General features: G+C 43.0%; 1 protein-coding gene across 5 annotated transcripts in view; it reads left to right on the plus strand.

Moving 5' to 3' along the window:
* Positions 1–12,121, plus strand: part of LOC125457863 (PGAP2-interacting protein-like) — a 123,328-nt gene that overhangs the window by 66,156 nt on the left and 45,051 nt on the right. For all 5 annotated transcript variants that reach the window (XM_048542573.2, XM_048542601.2, XM_048542609.2 and 2 more), the window contains 2 exons: positions 4,087–4,341; positions 9,342–9,458. In XM_048542573.2, coding sequence (XP_048398530.1) covers positions 4,087–4,341; positions 9,342–9,458 — 372 coding nt within the window. The remainder of the gene's footprint in view (positions 1–4,086; positions 4,342–9,341; positions 9,459–12,121) is intronic.

Consider the following 12,121-nt stretch of genomic DNA (forward strand, 5'->3'; position numbering starts at 1 on the left):
GTTGTTTGTTATTGTCACTCCGAGGAATTTGACACTGTCCCCCCTCTCAGCCTCAGCTCCATTGATGCAGATGGGGGCATGTTCTCTTTTTATTTGGAAGTCAATGATCAATTCTTTAGTTTTGCCAATGTTGAGAGAGGGTTGTTCTCACTGCTCCATGACACTGAGTCCTGTATCTCCTTTCTGTATTCTGACTTCTTGTAGTTACATACCTGTCCAATCACAGTGGTATTGACAGCAAACTTCCGGATGGCGCTCGTTTGGAATTTAGCAGCATGGACGTGGAGCACAGTAAGGAGCTGAGGACGCATCCTTGGAGGGAGTGCTAGTGTTGAGCATTATTTTGGAGGACGTGCAGTTGTCTGCCTTCACTAATTGCAGTCTGTGGGTCAGAAAGCTGAAGATCCAGTTGCAGAGGGCTCAGAGTTTTGAATTCGGTTTGGAGGGGATAATTGTGTTGAAGGTGGAGCTGTAGTTGATAAGCAGGAGTCTTACATAGGTGTCCTTGTTGTCCAAATGTTCCAGGGATGAATGCACGGCCAGGCAATTGGTGTCAGCTGTGGACTTGTGGCATTGGTCAGCAAATTGACACAGGCTGGGAGACTAGATTTGATGTGGGCCATGACTAGCCTCTCGAAGCACTTCACGATAATGGAGGCCAGAGCCACTGGATGGGAGTCATTAAGGCATGTTGCATGTGATTTCGTAGATACTGGGATTATGGTGGTCTTCTTGAAACAGGTGGGGACTACGAGGGAGAGGTTGAAGATGTCGTTGAATACCTCCACCAGTTGATCAGCACAGCATCCAAGTGCTTGTCTGGGGTCTGTCATTTTCCTTGAGTTGACTCCCAGGAAGACTATCTGATGTCTACAGAGGTGACAATGGGCATGGGTGGTTCCAGGCCAATATCATGTTGCTGGCATTCTGCTTGAACCGAGCTCAGAAAGCATTGAGTGCCTCGGGGCATGTTTTTGTCTGCTAAGCTGCTCTGCTTCTCCTGTAATGTCGTTTAGTCCTTGCCACAGGTGATGGGAGTCTGTTTGGTTGGTTTGGGCCTCTAACTTGGTCTGGTGTTGCCTCTTGGCATCCCTGCTGGCTTTGTGGAGGTGATACCTGGATCTCTTCTATCGATCTGGATTGTTTGACTTGAATGCTGCACATCTGGTCTCCAGTAGAGAGTGGATTTCTTGGTTCATCTAAGACTTGTGAGTGTAAGGTGGAAGAATTGATAAAATGAGGGAGTACTCAATGAATGGCAGGACAATGGAAAGCTCAGAGGAACAGAGAGATGTTGGGATACTTGTTCACAAGGCTGCAGGACAGTTAACAGGGTAGTTAATAAGGCATACATGATGCTTGACTTTATCAGTTGAGGCATAGTTTTTAAGAGCAGGAACGTTATGTTGGAGCTGTACAGAACTTTGGCCACAGTACAGTTCTGGTCACCAAACTATACAAAGGGTGTGCTTACACTGAAGGGGGTGCAAAGGAGATTCACCAGGATGATGCGTGGTATGGAGCTTTTCAGTAGGAAGAGAGAGTGTTGAGCTCAGGTTGTTTCTGGAGTAGAGGAAGTTGAGGTGGGGCATGATAGAGGTGCATAGGTTAATGAGGGTTATGGATAGGAGGGATGGTCACTGGACCTGAAACATTAACTCTGATTTCTCTCCACAGATGCTTCCAGACCTGCTGAGCTTTTCCAGCAACTTCTGTTTTTGTTACTGATTTCCAACATCCACGTTCTTTTAGTTTTTATCCACAGTTCTTTTGTTTTATTTTCTGCGTAGGAAGTAGCTATTTGTTTTAGTTGAAGGGTCAAGAACAAGGGGACACACTTTTAAAGTGAAAAGTAGGAGTTTTAGAGGGAATTTGAGGAGAAAGATTTTTCACCCAGAGGGTAGTAAAGGTTTGGAGTGCACTGCTTGGGAAGATAGTTAAGGTGGGTAATCTCATAACTTTTAAAAAGTGTTTGGATGAACATTTGAAGTGTCATAGCATTCAAGGGTATGGGTCTAGTGTGGGAAAGTGGGACTAGTATAGGTAGTAAATAAAAACCAAAAGAGCTGCGGATGCTGCAAATCAGGAACAAAGACAAAGTTGCTGGAAAAGCTCAGCAGGTCCGACAGATCTGTGAAGGTAAAAACAGAGTTAACGTTTCGGGTCCAGTGACCCTTCCTCAGAACTGACCAGACCTGAAACGTTAACTCTGTTTTCTCCTTCACAGATGCTACCAGACCTGCTGAGTTTTTCTGGCAACTTTGTTTTTGTTCCTAGCAAAGGTAGTATTTCGCTTTAGTCAGTACAGCCTCAATAAGGCTGTATGACCTCTTTTGTACTTTATGATTCAATGACACTCAAATGGCCAGTGGAGAAGGAAGAAAACAATTCAAAGTCAATCTGAAATTGAAGCCCAGCCGCATTGATGCTTTGACATGCTTTGTACCAATCATTAAAAACAGTGCTTGAAACTGTAACTCTCCAATTCTTAAATTTTAATGCTAAGGCAGACACATAGGAGAGAAGATAAAGAAGCAAATTCTGCACTCTAGATCCAACTCTTTCTTGGAGTATCCTGTCTGAATTGCTGAACTATGGCAAGGTTGAGTATGGACCTGTTCAGTCATAGATCTCTGAATCGAGGGACAACCAATGAATAGAATGAAACCCATTGACGTTCCTCTGTCTTTGTTTCTGTTCTGAAGATCCTGAATTCAGATGGATGCTGTCGTTGCCTATCTTTTAACATGCTGAAATCACTTGTCCACTAATTCTATTTCCTTCTGCTTATAGAGAGACAAATTATCTTACCTTTGCTTATACACAGACACCCTCATCAGTACCTGGTTGCAACGATAAATATAAAATTGGAAATTCTTTTTTGTTTTGCACCTGGGAGAATCAGATCATGTAGAATTTTAGAGTCAAACTGATCTTAATGTATAATGGCAGTGCTGTCCCCTCCCGACTGCCAGGCGAAAGTTGAGGTGGCACAATTCTGTTGACCATGTCTGATGAAACCCAGTGGCGTAGTTGTTGCTGCTGTTGAGGTGAAAGTAGGTGAAGTATTCCCTCAAAACTCAGAATGGCTAATGCTGAGTGTTGAGAGCTCTCCTCCCTCTGTGCAAAGCATTACCCCCCATTTCAGAGTTTCTCCTCTGCTACATCTGTTACATTTGTCCCAGAGGCATTGAAACTATAGCCTAATAACTTTTGTAGCCTGTGTGTCAACAGGTCAATAAGTATCCTTTCTTTTCATATGAACATGCAGCAAAATTTCGTAAAGCCAATAACGCATCACATCATTGTTCAGAAAATAACCCAATTTATGAATAATTTGAGTCTCCAGTCACCCCACAGTACTTCTACAAACTTTAAAGACAGAGGTAAGTCACCTGTAATGACCTAAATGGTACTAGAGTCTTCAGCTGTGAATGATTAGCACAAGTGTACAAGTTTCAAAACATGCATCAAAACAGTTGGATAATCCTTATAGTTTGAGTCACTGATGTCGACAGCATCTGATTGGGGAGGGTTCAGAAAGATTACCAGAATGTTATCGGAAATGGAGGGTTTGCGTTATAAAAATAGGCTGGACTTTTCTCACTGGAGTGTTGGAGATTGGGGTTGACCTTACAGAGATTTATAAAATAACGAGGGACATAAATAAAGTGAATAGCAAGGATCTTTTCCCTAGGGTGGGCGCGTTCAAAACTAGTGGACGTATTTTTAAGGTGAGAGGAGAAAGATTTAAAAAGGACCTGAAGACCAACTATTATTACACAGAATGGGTTGTGTGTGGAATGAACAGTCTGGTGTGGTGGATGCGGGTCCAGTTACAACTTTTAGAAGACATTTGGATGAGTACATGAAAAGGAAAGGTTTGGAGGGATATGGGTCTGGGAACATGATCAGCGTGGACTTGTTGGACTGAAGGGTCTGTTTCTATGCTGTATGACTCTGTGATACATGCATGTGTCATACGTATGTGGGATTTGATTATACACACACAAACATATACACCCGTATAGAATGGGGAGATCAGTTAGATTTCTGTACTGTTAATAAATTTCTTTATTATTACAGGAGTTGCATCAGTAATTGGTATCTTCTACCTTCGAAGGGAGGGAGCATTTGCTGCAGGGACTGTCTTGGCTGTTTACACTATGTCTCTTTGGCCTCACTTGATCAACCGCCTCATCAGCTCAGGAAATCCAGGCAAGGCCTTGAGCACAGGAATGTTGGTTTACGTGCTGGAGATGCTTGGTATAGTGTGGTGTACAGCTTATAACTTTGTTCCTGGAGGTTTCATTACTCGAGAACAAACGATGGTGGTTTTAGGTATGTAGTTTAAAACAAAATAAGTTTTCCATTAACAATTTGGTAGAAGTATGTTCTTCTAATTTTGAAAACAAGGTCAGGAAAAACCTATACAAACTATGTGTTTTGATATTTTAATATCAGCTTTTTAACCTTTCATCTCTGGTTTCAGTAGAGCGTAATAATTGGTTTATAAATTTAGCATTTTTTAAATACATTTTAGTTACAATGCTGTCCATTTATACTCAAAATAATGTTCTTTACTATGGGCTAAAGCAATAACTAATGCATAAGCAGAACTTCCTATTTCCGCAAGACCTGCAGCGCAGGCCACAACACCAGAGCACACCATCCTGATTTGAGGTTAAAGCAGTCCGAGCCATCTGGAAGAATGCTCCAGCACTGTATGAAATGGTCTTAAATGCGTCGAAGTAAGGACTGATATCTTCTCTTTGATATCTCGTGCTCACTCTATCTCTGCTACTGTACCCACCTCCCAGCAAGGGTCAGGCTCTATCACTCTCATTATTCCCAGCAACATCTTTGCTTACTTACTCTTACCTACTCTAACCCCTTACACTACTAATGCTACATGCCCTCTGCCCTTCTACTCTTTTACTCAGGACTCCTCCCCACCTGCACCAACAATAATACCTGTGCCACCCACTTTTGTCACCTCTGCCTCATTCCATGAGGAAAAATGCCCTCAGGGCAAAACTGACAGTTGTTCAGGATACTCTACTTATAAAGGGCTGAGTAGCTTACTCTGACCACTCTGAGCAGAGGCTGCTTTGACTCAAAGTGTTGTGAGCTCCTCAGTGAAGGCTGTTCCCCCTTGACTTAACTGAAGCCTGTTGACAACCATGACAAGCATCCTGCCTTTGTGTTTGAGGTAAATGAACAGCAAGACAGGAGCTGGTATTTCTGGCTGAGGCAACAAAATGCAAAAAGGCAACACATTGAATGGCGAGGGTGTTGTGAACATCCATTTGGCTCAGATTGAGTGAGTGCTGTGACAGGAAACAAAGAAACTGGAGATGCAGCTTGGCTCACCCAAGAGCTGTGTGCTTCCCTCAGCGCAGTGTGCTTGAAACAGCATTACAATGGTGTCGGTGCAGCAGTAAAGTGTAGGAGCATCCTGTAAATTGATCGGATGGTACCACAAAAGTACATAGAGACTGGAACATGTCAGATGCTAATGCCTGTGGATGTGAGGTGCATGTAGCCAGTACCCATGCAGCATGCCCTGAGATGTTGTTACCTAGTGCCCCAACATAAAGTCACTTGGAGCAAGGGGCACCCTTAACCTGCCAAGTATCTACTATGGTTTCCATGTTGCATTTTCCTGATGTCTAGTTTGTTGACAAGTTTGCAGAAATAAGGCGGCCAACTTGTTCACAAACAGCATTGGGATAAACAACTAGAAAACGTGTACCAGTAATGCTGGCGGAGCGAGAAACTATTGCCAAAGAAACTTCTCTTTAAATGGTAAAGTCAGATCTTTTAAATTCTTTGAGACAGCAGATATAACTTTGAGTTCCTAAGGTTTTGGAGAATTATTTGAAACCATGAGTAAGGTTCAGATGGATTGCAGTGGAGATAGAGGCTTCTATTATTAGTCTGTTGGCATTTCAGGGGGAAATGGGTGGCATGATCACTTTGGTTTGGGCTGTACAGTAATAATCTTTGGCGTTTTGGAGTATGAGAACCAGAATTTTGAGGTGGGTACTTCAGATTGGGCCTGGCTTGCTCAGCCACCTGGAGAAGTCAGGCCCTAAGTGGCAGGATTTTTGCTCTGGTATAGGGGTTGGGGTTGTGGAATCAAATCATGCCTATTGCCCTCCAACACTAATCACAGGTGGCTATGGAGGCCACCAAATCATGAGGCAGTCTGTATAGTAGCCTCACCTTGATTCTGTGGGGTGGTAATCAATCAGACACTTCAAGTATCAATAACAAAAGCTGTAAACGCTTGACAAATCTTTATCTTGTGTAAACATTGGCTCAATCAATGACAAAATAGGTTGCTGGAAAGAGCTTGTATAGTGCAGGCTTTGCTTATGAATGGCTTCATTTTAGTTATTTCCACAGTTGCCACTTGCCTTGTACAAAGGGTGTACAGGATGAATAATCAAGGAATTGCCGAGAGTTGGTATGGAGGGTATGAAGAGCCATTGGGAGAAAATAATGGGCATGAGATGGAGGGAAGCATGGAAGTTACGAAATTATCCTTTAAAACTTCCTGGAATATCTGGCAAGCAAACTCAGTGTCAATAGAGCAGACACATATGCGACTTGTATGTACAAGCTATACAAAAGCTACATAGACAGTTTGTGGTTCAAGGGGCCATGAACCATAACACATTTGGAAGTTGACCTCATTTCAGGGAAATTGCAGAGGTGTAGGAGAAAACAGCTGTGCGGTTGTGCCAGCTGTAAAAGCCAATAATGCATCACTCTCAGTCTTTAAAATTTCAGGTGACCTATTACTAAATCTTTTGAGTGGAATGCATTCCACATTCCTTCTAAACATTTTTGAAGTCATTCTGTTAGGGAACATGACCTTTGGAAAGGTTTGATTACAAACTCAACTTCTCCAAATTTGATGATGACTTGGGGGAATGGCTGGGGGAGTGAGGCATTCATGGCGGTTACTTATAGTTTTTTGTCAGATTGCAGGGATTTTTTTAATGTTAATTCCTATTGGAGTCCATAGAATCCCTATAGTGTGGAAACAGGCCATTCAGCCCAACAAGTCCACCCCATCTCCAATCAGCATCTCACCCAGACTCACCCCTCTACCCTATCCTGCCCCTGCAACCCTGCACCCCCTATGGCTCATCCACCTAACCTTCACATCACCGGACACTATGGGCAATTCACCTAATTTGTACATCTTTGGAAATAGTTTGTGATATTTCATTTTGTCATGACTTAATTTCACATTCACATTAACAGCTACTCAAGACAACTTCTTAAATGAGCATTGATTCCTTAGAGAACTTCATGTTATATTTAAATGGAAAAGGCATGAGAACGTTACCGAATTTTGCTTCTAGTTTTCATTCATTAAAGGGAAACATTTCTTGAAAATGTTTAACAATTTATTTTTGTTTGTGCACACACTTTGTAACTTGATATCTTTGATTGACAATAATCTACCAAAGCAAAATGACATCTCTTTTTATAATTTTCATTTCTTATAATTTTTTCTTGTTACAAATCAAATAAAATGTCAAATAGATTTTTCATGAAGATACTGTCTTGTTTATGTGGGAAGCTGGAACAATGTAAATGATATTAAACTGGATGCAAGATTTGAATTTCCCAGTGCATAACAATGATTCTTTAGAACGTTTTTCAGATGCCCTGGCATTCCTCTAACTGTTTTCCCTTTGAGATAAACGTTTCCATTTTAATTTCTGCCTGTTATGGAATCTGTATAATGTGTATTCCATCTCTTAAAATGGACACTCCATTTCTCTTTCTCCATCTACATCAGAGACTACCCTAAACTTCTTCGGTTTTATGTAGGTTGCACATACAAGCAGCATGGTCAGTCTGTAGCTAGCACTGCTGCCGCACAGCACCAGGGACCCGAGTTCGATTCCAACCTGGGGTGACTGTCTGTGTGGAGTTTGCATGTTCTCCCTGTGCCTCCATGGGTTTCCTCTGGGTGCTCTGGTTTTCTCTGACAGTCCAAAGATGTGGAGGCAAGGTGGATCGGCCGTGCTAAATTGCCTGTAATGTTCGGGGATGCTATTGACAGAGTTTACTTTAACCTTGCCAGTTATTTCAGTTTAGGTTAATGCTGGTGAGAGTCAAGGCTCATTGTTGCAATCTAGATGTCTATGCATCAAACTAATTAGATCTCTGAGGTAACATTTCACACAGACACTGAGCTTGGTAAATATGCGATATCATTCCTTTCTTGGCCTCCCTGTCCTTAGGCTTTGGCCCCATATTCAATGGGGAAATTTATCATGATCTGCAGTACTGAGTCAACAAGGTAGAAAAACACAGACTTGTTTCCAGTCTGGACTGAGTTAACCAATTTCAGCTGGGTAGAAGCACGAAACTAAGTTAACTTAGGCTTGGGGTAGGAATGTGTCACCTACATTTCTGACCCCATTCTTTATTGATATCTGTGACTCCTGCTGGGCTGTGCATTTCTGTACATAAGGGTTAGGTGATCTGCTTAGAGAGATAAGACTCACATGGAAAGAATAGTCACATGACCAAGATATTGGCAAGCTTACCATACATTGATACAAAAAAAAACAGTAGGAGCATTGTTTTCAGAAAACGGAAATAAAAGTACAGGTCAAAAAGAAACATTTTCTGGTCGTAATCTAAATGTATTTTATGCACCCCATAAACAATTATTTAATGAATGAGTCTACTGTCTATGTGCATTTGAATTTTAAATATCTGTTATCTATTTTAAAATTTACCTACATTTTGAACCTTCACATTTTTATCTAAGATACATTCTGCAGTTTTATTGGAACAGATTTTGTTTCAGCAGTAATGTTAGGTTGATGCACATTTATGCGAATTCAAACATTACTGCTGAAACAAAATCTGTTCTAATAAAACTGCAGAATGTTTCATAGATAAAAATGTGAAGGTTCAAAATGTAGGTAAATTTTTCTATTTAATTTACTTATTCTGCTTTCAATTTTACTTCTGTCAAACATCAGAAAGACTTCTGGATCTTAGATATTGTTTGATAAAGCTTGCAATTTGATTATCCCTTTATTGTTACAACTGATCAATGTTTTGCTCTGTTACGATTTTTATTTCAACAGATTGACCTTATGTTTGAAAATACTGGAGGAAGAAGTTGTAAATCAAATCATTATGAAAATTTAATTTTCACCATAATATAGAGTTTAATTTGTCACATGCAATTTTCTGTGATTTATCTGCACATTTTTTATTTTAAAACTATATGTTAACAGAGTGTTAGAATGCATATGAATCCGGTTCTCAATTTCTACTTTCCCCTTTCTTTCCAGGTGTGCTTATGCATTTGATTGGATTGGGATTATTCTTTGGCGATCAGTCCAAATGCTTCCCATCAGAAACCAGTCACGTTATTCTTTTCAAAGTCTTGGCAAAGTATGTCAAACTATGTAAGTGGCGTAATTTTGTAGCATAGTGGAAATATATCTGCCCTATCACTTAACTGACATTTGTGTGTGTTTTTGATTCTGTTAACCTACATCAATGGACATGTATGTAATGGTAGGCCTAAAGTTCTAATTTTGACAATATGATTTGAAAAAAATCTGCACAACAGAGCTTTCAGAAATATTAAAAGCAATATTCCTTGACTAATTTGAGAGGTGTTATACCTGACTTAAACTGTTAACGGTTTCGAAAGAATTATCAAATATCATTTCCAGTAAGTCATTTAAAAATGCCTGACTAAAAATGTATTAAATTGTGTAATATTGTGTTTTAAATGCAAAATTATTCCTTACCTGCAATGTCCCAGACTCCCTCATCGCTGTCCGTGGGGTTTTCCCAACCTACCAATAGGATGGATTACCAGAGATGGTGGCACAGTGATTTTCAGTTGGGAATTACCCAATCTCATTATATCTGTAGCAGATGAATATATAATAATGAGTAGGAGTGATGATCTCACAGTCATCATGAGACAAAGTCCCACCTTCATGTTGAAGATATCCTCCACTATATTTGGTACTACCACTGCACTGAATGCGAAGTTTTGAAGAGATCTAGAAATTCAAAACTGGGCATCCATGAGACATGGTGGGACACCATCAGCAGCAGTATTGTATACAATCATATACTGCAACCTCATGACCCGACATATCTCTCAGCCTGCCAATTACCACTGAGTCAGAGAATTGATCCTGAATTGTTGAAAAGGGCAGGAGGGCTTGCCAGGCATACCTAAAAATGAGGTGTCAACCTGGTGAAACTATGAGATTAGTACAAGATTACTTCCAAGTCAAGCTCCAAAAACAGCATGTGATAGTGTTAAGTGGTTCCGCAACCAACAGTCCTGCCACATTCAGTTGGGAATGGTGTTAATTAAACAGCTCACTGGAGGAGGAAGTACCACAAATATCCACATCCTCAATGATGGGGGTGCTCAGCAAATCAGCATAAATGACAAAACTAAGATAATAAAATGTGAGGCTGGATGAACACAGCAGGCCAAGCAGCATCTCAGGAGCACAAAAGCTGACGTTTCGGGCCTAGACCCTTCATCAGAGAGGGGGATGGGGGGAGGGAACTGGAATAAATAGGGAGAGAGGGGGAGGCGGACCGAAGATGGAGAGCAAAGAAGATAGGTGGAGAGGGTGTAGGTGGGGAGGTAGGGAGGGGATAGGTCAGTCCAGGGAAGACGGACAGGTCAAGGAGGTGGGATGAGGTTAGTAGGTAGCTGGGGGTGCGGCTGGGGGTGGGAGGAAGGGATGGGTGAGAGGAAGAACCGGTTAGGGAGGCAGAGACAGGTTGGACTGGTTTTGGGATGCAGTGGGTGGGGGGGAAGAGCTGGGCTGGTTGTGTGGTGCAGTGGGGGGAGGGGATGAACTGGGCTGGTTTAGGGATGCAGTGGGGGAAGGGGAGATTTTGAAACTGGTGAAGTCCACATTGATACCATATGGCTGCAGGGTTCCCAGGCGGAATATGAGTTGCTGTTCCTGCAACCTTCGGGTGGCATCATTGTGGCAGTGCAGGAGGCCCATGATGGACATGTCATCAAGAGAATGGGAGGGGGAGTGGAAATGGTTTGCGACTGGGAGGTGCAGTTGTTTGTTGCGAACTGAGCGGAGGTGTTCTGCAAAGCGGTCCCCAAGCCTCCGCTTGGTTTCCCCAATGTAGAGAAAGCCGCACCGGGTACAGTGGATGCAGTATACCACATTGGCAGATGTGCAGGTGAACCTCTGCTTAATGTGGAATGTCATCTTGGGGCCTGGGATGGGGGTGAGGGAGGAGGTGTGGGGACAAGTGTAGCATTTCCTGCGGTTGCAGGGGAAGGTGCCGGGTGTGGTGGGGTTGGAGGGCAGTGTGGAGCGAACAAGGGAGTCACGGAGAGAGTGGTCTCTCCGGAAAGCAGACAGGGGTGGGGATGGAAAAATGTCTTGGGTGGTGGGGTCGGATTGTAAATGGCGGAAGTGTCGGAGGATAATGCGTTGTATCCGGAGGTTGGTAGGGTGGTGTGTGAGAACGAGGGGGATCCTCTTGGGGCGGTTGTGGCGGGGGCGGGGTGTGAGGAATGTGTCGCGGGAAATGCGGGAGACGCGGTCAAGGGCGTTCTCAATCACCGTGGGGGGGAAGTTGCGGTCCTTAAAGAACTTGGACATCTGGGATGTGCGGGAGTGGAATGTCTTATCGTGGGAGCAGATGCGGCGGAGGCGGAGGAATTGGGAATAGGGGATGGAGTTTTTGCAGGAGGGTGGGTGGGAGGAGGTGTATTCTAGGTAGCTGTGGGAGTCGGTGGGCTTGAAATGGACATCAGTTACAAGCTGGTTGCCTGAGATGGAGACTGAGAGGTCCAGGAAGGTGAGGGATGTGCTGGAGATGGCCCAGGTGAACTGAAGGTTGGGGTGGAAGGTGTTGGTGAAGTGGATGAACTGTTCGAGCTCCTCTGGGGAGCAAGAGGCGGCGCCGATACAGTCATCAATGTACCGGAGGAAGAGGTGGGGTTTGGGGCCTGTGTAGGTGCGGAAGATGGACTGTTCCACGTAACCTACAAAGAGGCAGGCATAGCTGGGGCCCATGCGGGTGCCCATGGCCACCCCCTTAGTCTGTAGGAAGT

The sequence above is a fragment of the Stegostoma tigrinum genome, chromosome 1, assembly GCF_030684315.1.
Source record: "Stegostoma tigrinum isolate sSteTig4 chromosome 1, sSteTig4.hap1, whole genome shotgun sequence".
Classification (NCBI taxonomy): Eukaryota; Metazoa; Chordata; class Chondrichthyes; order Orectolobiformes; family Stegostomatidae; genus Stegostoma; species Stegostoma tigrinum.